The sequence below is a fragment of the Amia ocellicauda genome, chromosome 12, assembly GCF_036373705.1.
Source record: "Amia ocellicauda isolate fAmiCal2 chromosome 12, fAmiCal2.hap1, whole genome shotgun sequence".
In the NCBI taxonomy this organism is placed as follows: domain Eukaryota; kingdom Metazoa; phylum Chordata; class Actinopteri; order Amiiformes; family Amiidae; genus Amia; species Amia ocellicauda.
In genome coordinates, this window is record NC_089861.1 from 21,196,194 (window position 1) to 21,216,456 (window position 20,263).

Sequence of the window (20,263 nt, forward strand, 5' to 3'; positions counted from 1 at the left end):
GAACTCAATTTCTGTAATAATTGGACGCAGACACCAATTCCAAAGATATAAATTGTCAAATTTATTCAAAAACAAAGACTAAATGTAGCACTACACTAATTATACAAAAGGGAAAAACTAATTAAAATTCAACTCTAGATCAACAAATCAAAGACAAATCACTTCCGTGACCAAATCAAAGACCATGGGATCGCATATGATAACACACAATCGTTAAACAAAAAAGGTTATAAAAACAGTGACTACAATACCGGTTAGTAAGACGAAGGTGAGTCTCTCATTAGTATTCTTAGTCGGACATTAAATAACTACGCAGCTCCAAGCTGATGAGCTAAGGAATTCTGATAACTTTTGGGGGGAGAGGTCTTCTTTAGATCAGTGCTTCAGCTCAGAGCCAAAATGCTCTTATCAGAATACACCCAACATAACGCTACACTTCTCATAATTTACAACAAAAGAGACAAGACTGGAGTCAGAGAATTGCAAGAATCTGTAGTGGTCTACCTTCAGTACTTTGTAACATCGTTTTGATATACATGCAGCCTAGCTAAAGAAAACATGATTCAGCACCTTTGTGTTAGCAGGAATAATAATAATAATAATAATAATAATAATAATAATAACAACAACAATGGAGGAATAATAGTGCATTGTTAAATTGTATATCTTCAAAAATCACCCATACTTTGGACTATATATATATATATATATATATATATATATATATATACACTCACCTAAAGGATTATTAGGAACACCATACTAATACTGTGTTTGACCCCCTTTCGCCTTCAGAACTGCCTTAATTCTACGTGGCATTGATTCAACAAGGTGCTGAAAGCATTCTTTAGAAATGTTGGCCCATATTGATAGGATAGCATCTTGCAGTTGATGGAGATTTGTGGGATGCACATCCAGGGCACGAAGCTCCCGTTCCACCACATCCCAAAGATGCTCTATTGGGTTGAGATCTGGTGACTGTGGGGGCCAGTTTAGTACAGTGAACTCATTGTCATGTTCAAGAAACCAATTTGAAATGATTCGACCTTTGTGACATGGTGCATTATCCTGCTGGAAGTAGCCATCAGAGGATGGGTACATGGTGGTCATAAAGGGATGGACATGGTCAGAAACAATGCTCAGGTAGGCCGTGGCATTTAAACGATGCCCAGTTGGCACTAAGGGGCCTAAAGTGTGCCAAGAAAACATCCCCCACACCATTACACCACCACCACCAGCCTGCACAGTGGTAACAAGGCATGATGGATCCATGTTCTCATTCTGTTTACGCCAAATTCTGACTCTACCATCTGAATGTCTCAACAGAAATCGAGACTCATCAGACCAGGCAACATTTTTCCAGTCTTCAACTGTCCAATTTTGGTGAGCTTGTGCAAATTGTAGCCTCTTTTTCCTATTTGTAGTGGAGATGAGTGGTACCCAGTGGGGTCTTCTGCTGTTGTAGCCCATCCGCCTCAAGGTTGTACGTGTTGTGGCTTCACAAATGCTTTGCTGCATACCTTGGTTGTAAAGAGTGGTTATTTCAGTCAAAGTTGCTCTTCTATCAGCTTGAATCAGTCGGCCCATTCTCCTCTGACCTCTAGCATCAACAAGGCATTTTCGCCCACAGGACTGCCGCATACTGGATGTTTTTCCCTTTTCACACCATTCTTTGTAAACCCTAGAAATGGTTGTGCGTGAAAATCCCAGTAACTGAGCAGATTGTGAAATACTCAGACCAGCCCGTCTGGCACCAACAACCATGCCACGCTCAAAATTGCTTAAATCACCTTTCTTTCCCATTCAGACATTCAGTTTGGAGTTCAGGAGATTGTCTTGACCAAGACCACACCCCTAAATGCATTGAAGCAACTGCCATGTGATTGGTTGCATTAATTGCATTAATGAGAAATTGAACAGGTGTTCCTAATAATCCTTTAGGTGAGTGTATATATGGCCCCCAGCTGCATTAAGTAATGCAGTATGAGGGGCCGTTCAATTCAAAATTAACAGAAAAAATAAATCATATACCAAAATGGATAGATCATATACCAAACTGGATACATCATATAGCAGAAAAACTAAAAATCATATATCAAAATGGATATATCATATACCAAAGTGGATATTTCACATAGCAGAAAAAAAATATATACCAAAGTCACGTGGTGTAGATGCTGGGTTGGACATGCGCAGTGCGCGCAGTTGGTGAGAGACGAGAGCGGATCCTTCACAGGTCACAGGCATGAGAGCCGAGTGAGGGACACATTGATCGGTTACGAGCAGGAGAGGATCATCATCACTGACTGTACATATACACTAGTATACACATATTACAGTTATAACAGTTGGTACTGGTACTGTATTTGTTGTTTGTTATGTATTAATAACTTTGTTTTTTAATGTAATTTGGTGGTGACAAATGTGATGCTGTTCAAGTTTATAACAAACGGCATCACTTTGACAGAACATATCGGCTAATAAAGAGAAACCAATCTAGACTCATGAATACAGTACTGCCCTTACATACGTGCTTGATCAAACTGTCAATTAAGTGTCTCCACACCATTTGTGCATATAGTGTGTTAATGTTATTTTTCGTGTTTTAATTATATTAACTATATCACCCAAAGATGTTTTCACTTGAAACTGCTGGGTGACCTAGTTAATATAATGTAGTTAACTGTATACACAGCTATAGGCTAGATTGAAGTAACTATAGTGGCTATAACTGTGTAGAGTACATATACATATAGGTATGCTATATTATAATATACACACAATTGTTTTTGCCTTTTTCTGAATTAATACATTAATTGGAGATTCCAAGAATTTAATCATATCCAGCTAATCAGGACACCCGTCTGCGGGGCTCCAGTGTAGGATGAATCCTATGTGCGGCGGGGATGAGAATCTGGAGCTCAGGGCTGCGGGTCCGATGTGTGGATGTTGTTTCTTACGTACAGATTGTTTTATTACATTGTTCGAATATATATCCCTGTGTTTAAAGGTATCAGAGTAGAAGGGACAATGATAATGGGATTATTATTATATACAGCTGGTCTGTATTGATGTCGTGTCAGTATCAGGGCTCAGGGACTGGCCCTAAACCACAGCAATAAACACATTGATGCGCTAGAGTCCCCATCATCCATCTTTAATTCGCTGCGAGTGAGACGTTGAGTCGCCAACTTGGGTAATAATGACCCTTCTTCTGAAAACACCAACATGATAAAAGCAGAGCTTATTAATTATAAAGTACAGCATACAATAAAACACAGCAAACCACGTATACACTAGCCTTAGACTGTACACCTGTAATCTTTAATGTCCGCATCGATGTGTCCCTCACTCGGCTCTCATGCCTGTGAACTGTGAAGGATCCGCTCTCGTCTCTCACCAACTGCGCGCACTGCGCATGTCCAACCAGCATCTACATCACATGACTTTGGTATATATATTTTTTCTGCTACGTGAAATATTTTTTCTGGTATATGATATATCCACTTTGGTATACGATTTTTTTTTCCTGCTATGCGAAATATCCACTTTGGTATATGATATATCCATTTTGATATATGATTTTTAGTTTTTCTGCTATATGATATATCCACTTAAGTATATTATTTTTTTTTTCTACTATATGATATATCCACTTTGGTATATGATATATCCATTTTGGTATATATATATTTTTTTCTGGTATATGATATATCCATTTTGGTATATGAATTATTTTTTCTGGTATATGATATATCCACTTTGGTATATGATATATCCATTCTGGTATATGATATATCCACCTTGGTATATGATATATCCATTTTGGTATATGATTAATTTTTTCTGTTAATTTTGAATTGAACGGCCCCTCATACTGCAGTGCTTCTCCTCCTCATGGACTGCACCAGATTTGCCAGTTCTTGCTGTGAGATGTTACCCCACTCTTCCACCAAGGCACTTGCAAGTTTCCGGACATTTCTGGAGGGAATGACCCTAGCCCTCACCCTCCGATCCTAGTATTATATTATATATACAGTAGTTGTGTATTATAGCAATGTTACTTAGAAATAAACTTCAGACAAAACCCACATATTGTTTAACAATGGCAACAATAGAAAATGCATACATACAAATATGAATGAAATCAGTGAATGACCTTGCACCCTTATTGGAGTTGGAAATTAAATAATACAGTCCTCTGGATGGATTTCAATGTCAAAGACAGACTGGTGACTTACTTTCCTGGTTGCGATTCATCATTCATCTTATACCAGTCTGGCTGAAAGGACTCATACTTGCACCACAAAGCCCAGTCAAAGGCATCAGCATTTGGATTATACTTTGTGACCTCTAAGGTGTCATAATTCACTCTGTCGAATACAGGCGTTAGCACAACTGTGCGATCATCTTTAATTCTTGCAAGCAATGGCTCAGCCCTGCAGGCAAAACCAAATAAATAAATAAAAATACATTCTTGATCCTTGATATACTGTACTAATATTTAGTCATGAACAGGTAAAGCAAAGTGAACAGTGATAAAACCTTGTTCATTTTATTCCGACATACTAGTGCAAGTTCAGCAAAGTATCTATGATCACATCAATATTCTACATAAGTAATATGTATATAAGATATAAGTCAATTGCATTGTATTTTTATATAGCATATTTTCTTAATTTTCTAAAGTTATTGTTGTATAACAATCTCAGAATTATCAACCTTATGTTTTAACTTTTAAGATAACTCTCCATGTTGCACAAATTTTAAACTCACCATCCCACATGAACTTCAATGTGAGCATCCAAAATGGCCACCACGTCACCTGTTGCAGCCTTCCATCCAGTAACACGTGCTTGTGTTAGTCCAAGCTGCTCACTGTGTTTCACTTTTGTAACCAGTACAGAATTCTCCTTTTGTATGAAACTGATGTACTCATCCAATGTATCTTTCAAGTCATCTGAACATTATTATTATTATTATTATTATTATTATTAGTTTAGTATAATTAAATCAATGCCGGAATCAAACTTACTAATTAAAAATCTAAAATACAATGATCTATATATACATAACATTACAAGGGTACAAAAACTAGTATAAAATTTATTCATACTAGAATTAAATCAAATTAAAGTGTAGGGGATTTTAAGATAATTAAGAATGATCTACAGGTGTAAACAGCTGTGTGTCTTAAAAAGGTGGCTGTTTTATTGGCTCTATACAATTCCAACAATTCTGAGAAATATGCAAATGTTATAAAGGCTTGTGGGATACCGATAAGCAAACCAGGCTATTTATTATGATATTGATGAAACTGATATTATTTCAACTATAGATCTCATGTACACACATAGGGGGGCTTTGAATGTCCAGAGTCAATTGAGCAAGCTATACATGTATGTGTGAGAGTGTGTGTGTATGTCAGTAAAAACATTCTTAAAATGAATCCACACAAAACTGGGAAATGTAATACACATTTTAAAAATAATTTGAAATATACAAACCATTTGAGCTGTGGTCATCTACCAGTATAATCTCCTTTAATAGGTGTGTCGGTGTTCTGTCAATTATGCTTCGAATTGCTCTCTTTAATATAGACAGTGCTTCATCCAAGTAAATCAGCACCACACTGATAGTAGGGAGATTTTTGGGATATGTTTTCTCCAAGCACCTGTACATGTATATTGAAATTTTATTTTTTCAAAAGTAATTTAATTATTATCTGTGATTTCAGGATATTTACATAAAACAACATTATGTATTAATTAATTAATTAAATTGTTATACATATGACAGTTACGAGTAATGCAAACTACCTGATTTTCATGATGGTTTATTATTAAATAAAATCATAATCAAAATTGATGTACCTGGGGTGTCTTGTATCAGGGAGGTCTCTTTTCAGCGATAGCCTGTCACTCAAAAAGGCATTGTATCCATATTTGTTAAACAGCTCTTCTGCTTCCTTCTGCTGTTCTTCTGACAGGCCATCTCCCCATGTTTTAAACAAGTAAGAATTAGGATACAGTTTTCTTACTATTTTCTTTTCCTTTTTTGCTTCTGCTTGAATCACAATTTCTCTGTCCATTTTCATTGATTTGCCTGCAAACAAATTACATATGGTAAATTCCAATTATACATATGACAAATGTACCAGGCCTATGTTAATTACTGTATTTAAATTGTCCATCAAAACATCCATTTAACCCAACATCCATCATCATATAATCTACTCCTAATTGTATGGGATCTTCTCACTTTCACTAGAAACTGTAGATCAGTTGCCAGCAAAACTAAGCTTTTAAGTAAACAAAAAAAACACACAAAAAACAAAAAAACAAAGAATACAGCTAACTACAGGCTTACACCATTAAGACAGTTGAACAGCTACCATAAGCTTGCTTTGCTTATTTCATTCACTGGCTGAGAGCAGCCATTACCTAACACAGGCTTCAACAAAACAGAACTGACTACAGGTTGAGATAAGGCCTATTTTATCCCCTTCCTGTAGCCCCTCCCCTGATTGGACTGGTCCACTTTCATAAAAATACAGGTGAGGCTAAATGTTCTATAACCTTAATTCTTATGCATAAACTTTTAGTTCCAGATTAGTAAATTACAAAAAAAAAAAAAAAAAAACATTTCTGCATGACATGATAAGAAAAAGAAACAAACTATTGTCATACATCTATATATGAATGGTTGCATTAAGGAGAAATTGCCATTGCACTCGGTGTCCCCTGCTCCTGCATGTATGGTCCTGAAACACTGTCTGAAAGCAACCACTATTGCCTCGGTTCCAGCTCAGGGGACAAATTAGCCTTGAACGGCGACTGGCAGGCAGCGCTGCCTGTTAAGCCGATAGAAGAAACCGCTCACACGAAACCCCGCCTCCCCTGATATGTCACACCCACAACATGCCTGCAAGGTATCAACGGACTTTTTTTTGTTTTTTTCGATACTGCATTTTCAAATTGAAAACCGCGGCAAGACTAAGTGCAGCAGCACAGTACGACTTGAAATGGTGAGTTGATTTCCATTTTCCAAAAATATAGACTTTTAATAAATAGTCCAGATTAATACAGAAGCATCTTTCCCTCAAATTAATACATTGTCTTTCATACATTCAATTTCATAGTGGTTGGTTTACTTATTGCAAGTATGCAGGGGGTTGGTCTCTTATCGACTCATGAATTCCTTGTTCAGAGATAGATTGTAAATGTTTGAATGTGTAATGTTTGCCAACTCTATATCTTAGGCTTCAAAAAAGTATTGTATATTAATTGTGCATTATCATGTACCGGTATTGGGACAGCTTACAATGTAAATATTTGATTTTGTCTTAAAAAAGCATAACCTTACATATACATTTAAATGTATATGAAAATAATATGAAGTGGTTGGTAGCTCTAAAATACTGTATTTCTTTAAGTGGTGAGTTTGCTTTTTCTACTATATATCCCGATGCCTCGCAGGCTGGTATATATAGTGGTGATGATGTGCCTGGCAGGCCAGTATATAATGGTGCTGTGCCTGGCAGGCTGGTATATATAGTGGTGATGATCTGCCTGGCAGGCTGGTATATATAGTGGTGATGATCTGCCTGGCAGGCTGGTATATAATGGTGATGATCTGCCTGGCAGGCTGGTATATAGTGGTGATGATCTGCCTGGCAGGCTGGTATATATAGTGGTGATGATCTGCCTGGCAGGCTGGTATATAATGGTGCTGTGCCTGGCAGGCTGGTATATATAGTGGTGATGATGTGCCTGGCATGCTGGTATATATAATGGTGATGATCTGCCTGGCAGGCCAGTATATAATGGTGCTGTGCCTGGCAGGCTGGTATATATAGTGGTGATGATCTGCCTGGCAGGCTGGTATATATAGTGGTGATGATCTGCCTGGCAGGCTGGTATATAATGGTGCTGTGCCTGGCAGGCTGGTATATAATGATAATGATCTGCCTGGCAGGCCAGTATATAATGGTGCTATGCCTGGCAGGCTGGTATATAATGGTGTCGATCTGCCTGGCAGGCTGGTATATATAGGGCTGATGATGTGCCTGGCAGGCTGGTATATAGTGGTGATGATGTGCCTGGCAGGCTGGTATATAGTGGTGTCGATCTGCCTGGCAGGCTGGTATATAATGTCACTGTGCCTGGCAGGCTGGTACATAATGGTGGCGATCCACCTGGCAGGCTGGTATATAGTGGTGATCTGCCTGGCAGGCTGGTATACAATGGTGTTGATCTGCCTGGCAGGCTGGTATATATAGTGGTGATGATCTGCCTGGCAGGCTGGTATATAATGGTGCTGTGCCTGGCAGGCAGGTATATATAGTGGTGATGATCTGCCTGGCAGGCCAGTATATAATGGTGCTGTGCCTGGCAGGCTGGTATATAATGATGTCGATCTGCCTGGCAGGCTGGTATATATAGGGCTGATGATGTGCCTGGCAGGCTGGTATATAGTGGTGATGTGACAGGCAGGTTGGTATACAATGGTGTCGATCTGCCTGGCAGGCTGGTATATAATGTCACTGTGCCTGGCAAGCTGGTACATAATGGTGGCGATCCACCTGGCAGGCTGGTATATAATGGTGTCGATCTGCCTGGCAGGCTGGTATATAGTGGTGATGATCTGCCTGGCAGGCTGGTATATATAGTGGTGATGATCTGCCTGGCAGGCCAGTATATAATGGTGCTGTGCCTGGCAGGCTGGTATATAATGATGTCGATCTGCCTGGCAGGCTGGTATATATAGGGCTGATGATGTGCCTGGCAGGCTAGTATATAGTGGTGATGTGAATGGCAGGCTGGTATACAATGGTGTTGATCTGCCTGGCAGGCTGTTATACAATGGTGTTGATCTGCCTGGCAGGCTGGTATATAGTGATGATGTGCCTGGCAGGCTGGTATATATAGTGGTGTCGATCTGCCTGGCAGGCTGGTATATAATGGTGCTAATTTACCTGGCAGGCTGGTATATAATGTCGCTGTGCCTGGCAGGCTGGTATATATAGTGGTGATGATCTGACTGGCATGCTGGTATATATAATGGTGATGATCTGCCTGGCAGGCCAGTATATAATAGTGCTGTGCCTGGCAGGCTGGTATATATAGTGGTGATGATGTGCCTGGCATGCTGGTATATATAATGGTGATGATCTGCCTGGCAGGCCAGTATAATCTCCACTCCGTCTCAACCTCCACCCTTGCCTCCACTGCTCTCACTCTCTTACCTTCCATTGTCTGTTTTTCCCATCTGTCTGTCAACTGTGCTACCTCCTCTTTGTTCTCCTCCCTCACCTCCTCCCTTGACTCTCTCTGTCCTCTCACGTTTCGTCCTGTCCGTCCCTCCCCTCTACAGCTTTGGATCTCTTCTGTCTGCCGCTCAGCACGATTCAGTCTGCGCACTGCTGAACAGAAGTGGAAGAGGTCCAAACCCAGCTGCCCTCAAAGTCTACCGCTCTCTACTGTCTACATTCTCCTCCTCACTCACCTCAGCCAAGAAGTCTTACTTCCAATCACTCTTTGAGTCCACTGTCAACAACCCCCGCAAACTCTTCTCCACCTTCTCCTCCCTCTTTGTCCCCCCCTCCTCCTTTTGCCTCCTTCTTCTCCTCAAAGATCACAGACATCCGCAAGCTCTTCAACAGCACCCCCTCCTCTCCCATCCCGCCCAAGTCTCCCACTGATCAAGCTTCCTTTTCTTCATTCTCACCTCTCTCAGACTCTGATCTTTCCTCTCTCCTCCTATGTCACAAACCTACAACGTGCACCCTGGACCCTCTACCCACTTGCCTCCTCAAAGTGACTGCCCCTAATCTACTCTCCTTCATCTACTCCCTCCTCAACTCCTCCCTCCTCTCTGGCTGTTTCCCCTCCCCTTTTTAACTCTGCTGTAGTACCATGGGGTCTCTGTGACCCTACCCCAATGGTACTGTCAATGTAACTTTTTTCATGGTACCAGAAAAGGGTTATACAAGCTGCTGTCATCCCACTTCACAAAAAACCAATCCTTGATGCCACCTCTCCTCAGAACTACCGCCCTGTCTCCCTACTCCCCTTCCTCTCAAAGACTCTGGAGCGGGCGGTCCACCGTCAGCTATCTGACTTTCTTTCCCATCACTCACTTCTAGATCCTCTGCAATCCAGCTTCCGCACAGCTCACTCCACTGAGACGGCTCTCCCAGTAGTTGCACTGATCAGCTCTTACAATCTAGGATGTAAGACCTTATATATTTTTACTGTTAGGGCTGGGCAATATGACTTAATAATAATGTCTCGATATTTTTAGATGTTTGGGCGGTACACAATATATCTCTCGATATCTCTTGTTTTTAGCCTATCAAGCTACAAGAAACGACTAAAGACATTCAAACAACAAGTACTTCGTTATTCATTGAATATGCAAAACTAACAAATACCACATGCAGGCTGTCGTGGGAAATACAGAATGCAGGGCAAGTGTTGTGTGATTACTATTACATGTGTTTTGTTGTGGGATATATATACACTCACCTAAAGGATTATTAGGAACACCTGTTCAATTTCTCATTAATGCAATTATCTAACCAACCAATCACATGGCAGTTGCTTCAATGCATTTAGGGGTGTGGTCCTGGTCAAGACAATCTCCTGATACACAAACAGTATGATTAACTGTCGCATAACAACAACAATACAAGTAATTCTAATCACGCAACACATGCTCTGTAAAAGATATAGATTCAGGTAGATTTACCACAGCCGGGTTTATAGTGGCACATTTCTCCTCTGACTGTCGCGTTTCGATTGTACTTAAATAAAAGTGTTTGCATTGCTTTCCAATTTATTAAAATGCAAACAAACGTTATTAATAATTTTATACAAATAATATCAGTCTAAATTGGGGGTGGGGGGTACTTGCAGATCGAGTTTAGCCCGGCAACGAGAGCGGGGCGCAACGAAAGCGGGGCGCAACGTGTGAGCTTGCGCACTGAAGTATCTCTTGGTTATTGTGGTTATTGTGTGTCAGTTCTCTCTCCTCCATGTCTGTCTGTGTTTCTGATGCACATTTCTTGCCGCATCCGACACGTGTGGAAGAACTGGGAAGAACGCAAAGCGTCCTAATGTCGAAAAATATTGCCGTAAAGAGTGGCATTTGTGACACCTCGATGTAAATGTTAGAGCATAATATGAAACGATAGACGTTTTTCTGTCGTCATACGATATATATCGTCATATCGCACAGCCCTAGTTACTGTATATCTGGCATACACTTTGAATTTGTAAAATTTATTTTGCCTTGTACTACACTGTATTGCACTTTGTATTGCTCTTATATTTTGTAAGATGCCCTGGACAAGGGCGTTTGCTAATAAATAAATAAATAAATAAATAATAAATGTAAAGCAGTTTTTTATTTAGTGAAAAGCCTTTTTCAGAGGATTTCATCACTGCCACAGAAGCTCTGCCTCCAGTGATATATACCTGTACCAGAACAATTATTTAAAAGGTTATCAAACACCTGAATTTTTAGTGTTTGCTGAAGTTTATCTTTTAATAAGAGAAAGAAGAGGTCATTAAATAAAATTGAATGTGATACTGGAACTTATTTTGTGATGTATTTTTGATGTCAATGTCTCATGACAGTGAGACATTGAAATATTTGTTATGGTCAACTGAAAGACAAGTTGTGGAATAATCAGTTTATGGCCATATTGTATGTTCTTATTCTTATATATTTCCCCCCCAAAAGATACAAAGTTACAGCAGAGAAGAGAAGGCGGAAAATAGGGCCACCAAATAATATGCCCACCAAGTCCCTGGTGGTATACCTCAGATAAGTAGATAAGAATAAAAAGGGAGCACTTAAGAAGTAGAAGAGCAAGTCGGCATTAGTAATGGCCCAAAAAACACAATAACCTCTCTCTGCTCCAAACTAACTGAGGGAAAACTAGCAAATGTTCACAGCAGTGTCTGAAAATATTAGTACTATAACATGATGCTGTTTAATTTATTCAAAATCTTTGTATTTTATATCTCATTTATCTATACTATATTTATGTCTGTTCCAATTTATTTTCTAAAGCCATGTGTAAGCACACATTTTGCTGTATTTATCACAAAATAAATGTGTATACAAATGTAATGGCATACTTGAATATGAAATATTATTTGTTATATACTAGTATACTAATTTTGTCTTTAGAGGAAGCCTATGATTTACAATATGATTATTGAATACGCAATTACACCTTGCCTCTCAGTAATGGTGTTTGTAAAGTGAACTAATTACTTGTTAATCAGCAATAAATAAACTTATAGGCACACATTTTATGTTTCTTATTAGGTAGTATAGTGATTCCCAATCCTCATTCCTATAGTACATTGTGTGTCTTTGTTTTTGTTTAAGTGAAATCTCCACTAATTGATTCCATAATTTAGAGGTTTTCATTTATTGTCAGCCTTGGAAATTGTTCAAATAATTAACTGACACTGAAAACCAGCAGTACTAAACCAAGAACTGAGTAGCTCCAGGGTAGTAGATAGTTTGTTTCTTGTTTAGGGTTTTACCATGACATATTTCATAAGCAAAATGTCTTATTTGTATGCCTATATATATATATATATATATATAAAAAAAAATTCAGGTAATACAATCCTAAAAAAAATGTTTTTAAATTTGTATTTTTTTAAATTCTCAATTGTAGGGACACCATCAGAAATGCAACAGGACAAATAAAACATCAAAGGACTTCAATGTTGAACTGAAGTGTGTGCTTTGAAGTGCTGAATATGTATAGTTCTACTCTTGAAATATGTGCTGATGCCCAGATTGAAAAACTGAACAATGTGTAATATGGAGTCAATATACTTTCATTTTAAAACAGTTGGAAAAAATGAAAACATGCAAATGCAAAACATTTTTATGTCCTGTTTCACAGCCATTAATATTATTTTGTAGAAGAACGATGTTATACAAAATGTACAATAAATGTAAGTAATAAAGTCACTTTACAAAGTTAATATACAGTTTATTCTGTTTAATTTATAATTTCCATGTTAACAGTAATACAGGAATCCATTGGGTTGCCCAAAATGCATGAGTCAGATAGGAATGGGGCAGTTTGACTATTATACATAGTTTTTACTTATTTACTTTTTAATATATGAACATTATATATACATAACTTCCATTTTGTCTTTAAGTGATGATAGCACAATGAATGGTGCACATACAACCAAAAATTGTCTGCTAGTTAATGACAACAAATATATAATCTTCCATTGTAATAAATTTAATAATAAGAAAACAATTTATGTCAGTATAAAATAATATAAACATTTGGTAAACAAGAACTCTCCTGCAACAGGACTAACTACACCTATATACATAATCTTAAGAACAGAATTGTTGAGGAACATGTCTTATAAAAAGGTACAGATTTTTACATCTAAACAAACAAATCCGATTAAATTTCATTGTGGTTTATTATTTGAAACAGACATTCAATAGTATGCTGTACATTCATGACTGTCACACTACAGAGAAACCTTACTCCAGGTGAAGTTATAGTGTAAGTTTAGGTTGTTGATTCAAGATGCAAAAAAAAATTCTACAAATTTGATCCAGGAACGTTCCATTATGTCTCTGAAAGGGAATAAAAAGTGATACAATTGAGTAGCTGACATATCTAATTCTCTATCAAACCACTCAGAAAGAAAATATTTAGAGGGCATAAATGTTCGGTTTCCTTACAAATGGAAAGGAGTGATTTAAAATAGAATATTGATGAGAATGTACTAAATTGGCGGTCTAAACCTACTATGCAATAGTCCAGTCTGAAAGTCCTCTACCCAACAAAAATAAAACAGCCACCACTATATACCAGCCTGCCAGTCACATCACCACTATATACCAGCCTGCCAGGCGGATCGACACCACTATGTACCAGCCTGCCAGGCACAGTGACATTATATACCAGAAATCCGAAATCCGGCAGAGTGGGAGGGGTTAGAGAGGAGGTCACCCAGGAGGATGGTAGGTGAGGACAGTGGGGGAAGGGAGGAGAGAAGAAAATCAAGTTCATCTAAGATGGAGGCGAGTGGACCAGGAGGCGGTAGATTTACATTTTAAATATGTGATTTAACTTAATAGATTTCAAATGTACAGTTTAATTTCATACATACCATTGAATGAAGTATACTTTCTTATTTCTTGGGAGGCATTTCTGACTAAACAATTCTTTGGACAAAAGAAAGTCACAAATATCTCAATATAGGTCACATATACCAGCCTACAACGCAAATCAGCACCATTATATACCAGCCTGCCAGGCAGATCAACACCATTATATACCAGCCTGCCAGGCACAGCACCATTATATACTGGCCTGCCAGGCAGATCATTATCATTATATACCAGCCTGCCAGGCACAGCACCATTATATACTAGCCTGCCAGGCACATCATCAGCCCTATATATACCAGCCTGCCAGGCAGATCGACACCATTATATACCAGCCTGCCAGGCATAGCACCATTATATACTGGCCTGCCAGGCAGATCATTATCATTATATACCAGCCTGCCAGGCACAGCACCATTATATACCAGCCTGCCAGGCAGATCATCACCACTATATATACCAGCCTGCCAGGCAGATCATCACCACTATATATACCAGCCTGCCAGGCAGATCATCACCATTATATATACCAGCCTGCCAGGCACAGCACCATTATATACTGGCCTGCCAGGCAGATCATCACCATTATATATACCAGCCTGCCAGGCACAGCACCATTATATACTGGCCTGCCAGGCAGATCATCACCATTATATATACCAGCCTGCCAGGCACAGCACCATTATATACCAGCCTGCCAGGCACATCATCACCACTATATACCAGCCTGCCAGGCACATCATCAGCCCTATATATACCAGCCTGCCAGGCAGATCATCACCACTATATATACCAGCCTGCCAGGCACAGCACCATTATATACTGGCCTGCCAGGCAGATCATCACCATTATATATACCAGCCTGCCAGGCACAGCACCATTATATACTGGCCTGCCAGGCAGATCATCACCATTATATATACCAGCCTGCCAGGCACAGCACCATTATATACCAGCCTGCCAGGCACATCATCACCACTATATACCAGCCTGCCAGGCACATCATCAGCCCTATATATACCAGCCTGCCAGGCAGATCATCACCACTATATATACCAGCCTGCCAGGCACAGCACCATTATATACTGGCCTGCCAGGCAGATCATCACCATTATATATACCAGCCTGCCAGGCACATCATCACCACTATATATACCAGCCTGCGAGGCATCGGGATATATAGTAGAAAAAGCAAACTCACCACTTAAAGAAATACAGTATTTTAGAGCTACCAACCACTTCATATTATTTTCATATACATTTAAATGTATATGTAAGGTTATGCTTTTTTAAGACAAAATCAAATATTTACATTGTAAGCTGTCCCAATACCGGTACATGATAATGCACAATTAATATACAATACTTTTTTGAAGCCTAAGATATAGAGTTGGCAAACATTACACATTCAAACATTTACAATCTATCTCTGAACAAGGAATTCATGAGTCGATAAGAGACCAACCCCCTGCATACTTGCAATAAGTAAACCAACCACTATGAAATTGAATGTATGAAAGACAATGTATTAATTTGAGGGAAAGATGCTTCTGTATTAATCTGGACTATTTATTAAAAGTCTATATTTTTGGAAAATGGAAATCAACTCACCATTTCAAGTCGTACTGTGCTGCTGCACTTAGTCTTGCCGCGGTTTTCAATTTGAAAATGCAGTATCGAAAAAAACAAAAAAAAGTCCGTTGATACCTTGCAGGCATGTTGTGGGTGTGACATATCAGGGGAGGCGGGGTTTCGTGTGAGCGGTTTCTTCTATCGGCTTAACAGGCAGCGCTGCCTGCCAGTCGCCGTTCAAGGCTAATTTGTCCCCTGAACTCGGTTCCACTGGCTTAAGCGTCCGTGTCGTGCCGTGCCGGACGCGTCAGCTTTTTCTGCAAAACCAGGCCGCTGTCATCCGTCCCTCTGATGGGAGGAGCAGCGACTGTGGGTTTGGTTTGTGTTTGTGAGATCAACACTACGAGCGATACAGCCTGACGTGGAGAGGACTTGTGTGTCTATTTTATTCTTTCTGCTTTACATGATTGTAAACAGCGTAATAAATACACGTTTCTGTTCAGATATATTAGGAAGAGCTAAACATGTAGAGACAACATTATATTCAGGCAAGCCTTACTGTAAGAAAACGTTTCCATGTGCAACAATAATACTAAATAGCGAATATGTATTGTTATTATCGTCATCATTTGTGCTAGTATATATGTATTTTAAATGGCACAGCGTGACTCCCTTTATTTATTACTCTTACTACAGATTTGTAACTGAAAACAACACTTTTTGCCGAATGATTTATATTTTACTTAACAGATGTCCTTAACCAGGGCAAGTTACAGTTGAAACAAAATACACACGTTTCAATTACATTATTTGCCATTTAGCAGACGCTCTTATCCAGGGCGACTTACTTTTGTACCATTTATACAGCCGGGCATTTTACTGGTTCAATCTAAGTGAAGTACCTTTCTCAAGGGAATAACAGCACTGCCCCACCCGGGATTTGAACCCACAACCTTCCAGTCTTGAATCTAGAGCCCCAAACACTACCTTTCACGATTAATCATCCAGGTTATAATTGAACTAAAGTGCGCGTCTCAGTTATGGCGTGTATGGACGCATTTATTAAACCAGTCCTTAATGTTTTAGAGGAAACCCAGATCTGCTGTATGTATTTATTCATTAATTTAACTTGTAAATGGACACATTAACTGAATCCATGCTGCTAATAAAACTAATTTCTTCGGCACTGATCTCTTCGCGTCCGGACGCGTCCGCCAGTGGAAACACCGCGGTAAAGTTAGCTTGACATTTGATACTAGTTTGATTTTCAACTCGCTCTCCCCGACATGAATGAAAACAGCTGTATCTCCCCAACCACCACAGCTAGCGTCTTCAAACCAACTTTCACATGAAGAGGACCAATTGTGAATTATTTCACATCTTTTATTTTACTTGTGAATCATAAGAGTCATTTGTGAAAATCAATAACATACCGCATATGTGCACATAGCCATGCGTAAAGTGTATCTCCACAACCATAATAGGTAATGTGTAGAAATCAACTTTCACATGAAGAGGACCAATTGTGAATTCTTTCACAACCTTTGTTTTACTGGTGAATCATAAGAATTATTTGTGAAAATCTATATCATACAGACCACCTGATAAACGGGTAATATGCTTTTAAATGCACTTTGCAACCGAACTTCAGAAATCACCTCTCCCTCTCACCTCTTCCTTCTAGTTCTCTACCGTCCACCTGGTCCACTCACCTCCTTCCTGGATGAACTCGACTTTCTTCTCTCCTCTCTCCCCTCACTGTCCTCACCTACCATCCTCCTGGGAGACTTCAACATCCACCTCTCCAACCCTTCCCACTGTGCTGGATTTCTTCCTCTCCTTCATTCCTTTAACTTCTCTCTCTCCCTGTCTCCCCCCACTCACAGGGCTGGCCACCAGCTAGACCTCATCTTCTCTAGAGGCTGCTCTCCTTCAACACTCTCCGTGACACCCATGGACATCTCGGACCACCACTTCATTTCCTTCTCCCTTTCCCTCCCCTCATCTCCCTCCCCACTCCACCCACTCCCACTGTCACCTTCCGCCGTAATCTCCGCTCTGTCTCCCCTTCCACCCTTGCCTCCACTGCCCTCACTCTCTTACCTTCCATTGACTGTTTTTCCCATCTGTCAGCTGTGCTACCTCCTCTTTGTTCTCCTCCCTCACCTCTTCCCTTGACTCTCTCTGTCCTCTCACGTCTTGTCCTGCCCGTCCCTCCCCTCCTCAGCCTTGGTCTGCGTGCCGCCGAACAGAAGCGGAAAGGGACCAAACTCCCAGCTGCCCTCGAAGTCTACTACTCTCTACTGTCCACATTCTCGTCCTCTCTCACCTCACCAAGAAGTCTTACTTCCAATCTCTTTTCAAATCCACTGTGAACAACCCCTGCAAACTCTTCTCCACCTTCTCCTCCCTCCTTGCCCCCCCTCCCCCATCTCTCACTGCTGATGATTTCGCCTCCTTCTTCTCCTCCAGGATTGCAGACATCTGCAGGCTCTTCAATACTCCACCCTCATCTCCCATCACACCGAAACCTCCCACCGATCAAGCTTCCTTTTCTTCATTCTCACCTCTCTCAAATGCTGAAGTTTCTGCTCTCCTTCACAAACCCACAACGTGTGCCCTGGACCCTCTTCCTTCTCGTCTCTTCCAAGCAACCACTCCTGATCTTCTCCCCTTCATCTCCTACCTCCTCAACTCCTCACTCCTCTCTGGCTGTTTCCCATCTGCATTTAAACAAGCTGCTGTCATCCCACTGCTCAAGAAACCAACCCTTGATGCCACCTCTCCTCAGAACTATCGCCCTGTCTCCCTACTCCCCTTCCTTTCCAAGACTCTCGAGCGAGCGGTCCACCGTCAGCTCTCTGACTTTCTGTCCCAACACTCACTACTTGATCCTCTGCAATCCGGCTTCCGCACAACTCACTCCACTGAGACGGCTCTCCTGGCTGTCACTGACTCCCTCAGCTGTGCTCGGGTGGCCTCCCTCTCCTCAGTCCTCATCCTCCTTGACCTCTCTGCAGCATTTGCAACCGTTGATCACTCCATCCTCCTCTCCTGCCTCGCTGACCTTGGGATCTCTGGGACTGCTCTCACCTGGTTCTCCTCCTACCTCAGTGACCGGTCCTACCAAGTGACATGGCGAGGCTTCTCATCCACTCCCCAACCTCTCCTCACAGGCGTTCCCCAAGGCTCCGTCCTGGGCACGCTCCTGTTCTCTCTCTACACTCGCTCCCTGGGCCCCCTCATCGCTTCCCACGGTTTCTCCTACCACTTCTACAATGATGATGCCCAGATTTCCTGTCTTTTCTCTTCTGACCCTCTCATCCCCTCTCGCATCTCTTCCTGCTTGTCTGCTATTTCTACCTGGATGCACTCGCACCACCTCAAGCTCAACCTCTCCAAATCGGATCTTCTCTTTTTCCCCCACTCTTCCTCACCTTCTGCTGACCTCCCCATCTCGATACCCTTGGAATCCACCACACTCTCTCCTTCTTCTTCTGCTAAAAATCTAGGAGTCACCCTAGATCCTGCGCTCTCCTACACCCAGCACATCACCACGCTGACACGCACCTGTAGATTCTTCCTGAACAACATACGCCGGATCCGTCCCTTCCTCACCGACTACTCGACTCAGCTCCTCGTCCAGTCACTGGTCCTGTCCTTCCTGGACTACTGCAACTCTCTCCTGGCCGGCCTGCCTGCATCCACTACCCGCCGCTCCAGCTCATCCAGAACTCTGCAGCTCGTCTGGTATTCTCTGCCACGATTCGCACACACTACTCCACTGCTCCGCTCCCTCCACTGGCTCCCGATACCGGCACGCATTCAGTTCAAGACATTGACCTTCACCTATCGCTGTCTCGACCACACTGCACCAAGTTACCTTCAGTCACTCGTCTCTTCATACATCCCCTCCAGACCACTGCGCTCCTCCAGTGTCAGAAGACTAACTCTGCCTCCTCTCCACTCTCCTTCCTCCAGAGCCGCTCCTTCTAATCCCTGGCCCCTAAATGGTGGAACGACCTGCCCACCGAAGTCCTTGACCTCATTCGGGCGCTTACTCAAGACGCATCTTTTCTGACAGTACTTGTAATATTAGTCCTCTATCCCTGCTAGATAGCACTTCACAGTTTTTATTATGCTTCTCGCGTTCTTGATTGTTTTCCTCCTTGCTCCCTTTCCCGTAGCCCTTGACTGTGACCCTACATCTTGACAGCACTTAGCTTTCACCGTCCAGGATGTAGGAAGTCACTTACTGTACTTGTGTAAATTGTAAACTGGAATTTGTAAAATGTATTATTTTGAATTGCTGTTTTAGCTAAATTGAATTTGTAGTGATTGATGCCTTGTACTTCACTCTATTTTTGCACGTTGTTTGCACTTATGTTGTAAGTCGCCCTGGATAAGGGCGTCTGCCAAGAAATAAAAATAATAATAATAATAATAATAAGTTAAAAAAGGAACCAGTTGTGAAGAAAAAAGGTCAGGTAGTTAGGGGACGCAACTTGTG

The 20,263-nt window shown here is 40.9% G+C and overlaps 1 protein-coding gene across 2 annotated transcripts in view; it reads right to left on the reverse strand.

Annotated features, from left to right (window-relative positions):
- The window catches only part of LOC136764105 (probable polypeptide N-acetylgalactosaminyltransferase 8), a 52,523-nt gene that overhangs the window by 8,746 nt on the left and 23,514 nt on the right, over window positions 1–20,263 (reverse strand). The window contains exons 1-5 of one of the 2 annotated variants that reach the window (XM_066717927.1): window positions 6,370–6,738; window positions 5,874–6,105; window positions 5,508–5,674; window positions 4,777–4,960; window positions 4,242–4,439 (exon numbers count right to left, since the gene is read on the reverse strand). In XM_066717927.1, coding sequence (XP_066574024.1) covers window positions 4,242–4,439; window positions 4,777–4,960; window positions 5,508–5,674; window positions 5,874–6,097 — 773 coding nt within the window. In that variant the 5' untranslated portion in view covers window positions 6,098–6,105; window positions 6,370–6,738. Of the gene's footprint in view, window positions 1–4,241; window positions 4,440–4,776; window positions 4,961–5,507; window positions 5,675–5,873; window positions 6,106–6,369; window positions 6,739–20,263 lie in introns of those variants that run through there. The other variant, XM_066717926.1, reaches the window with a different exon arrangement.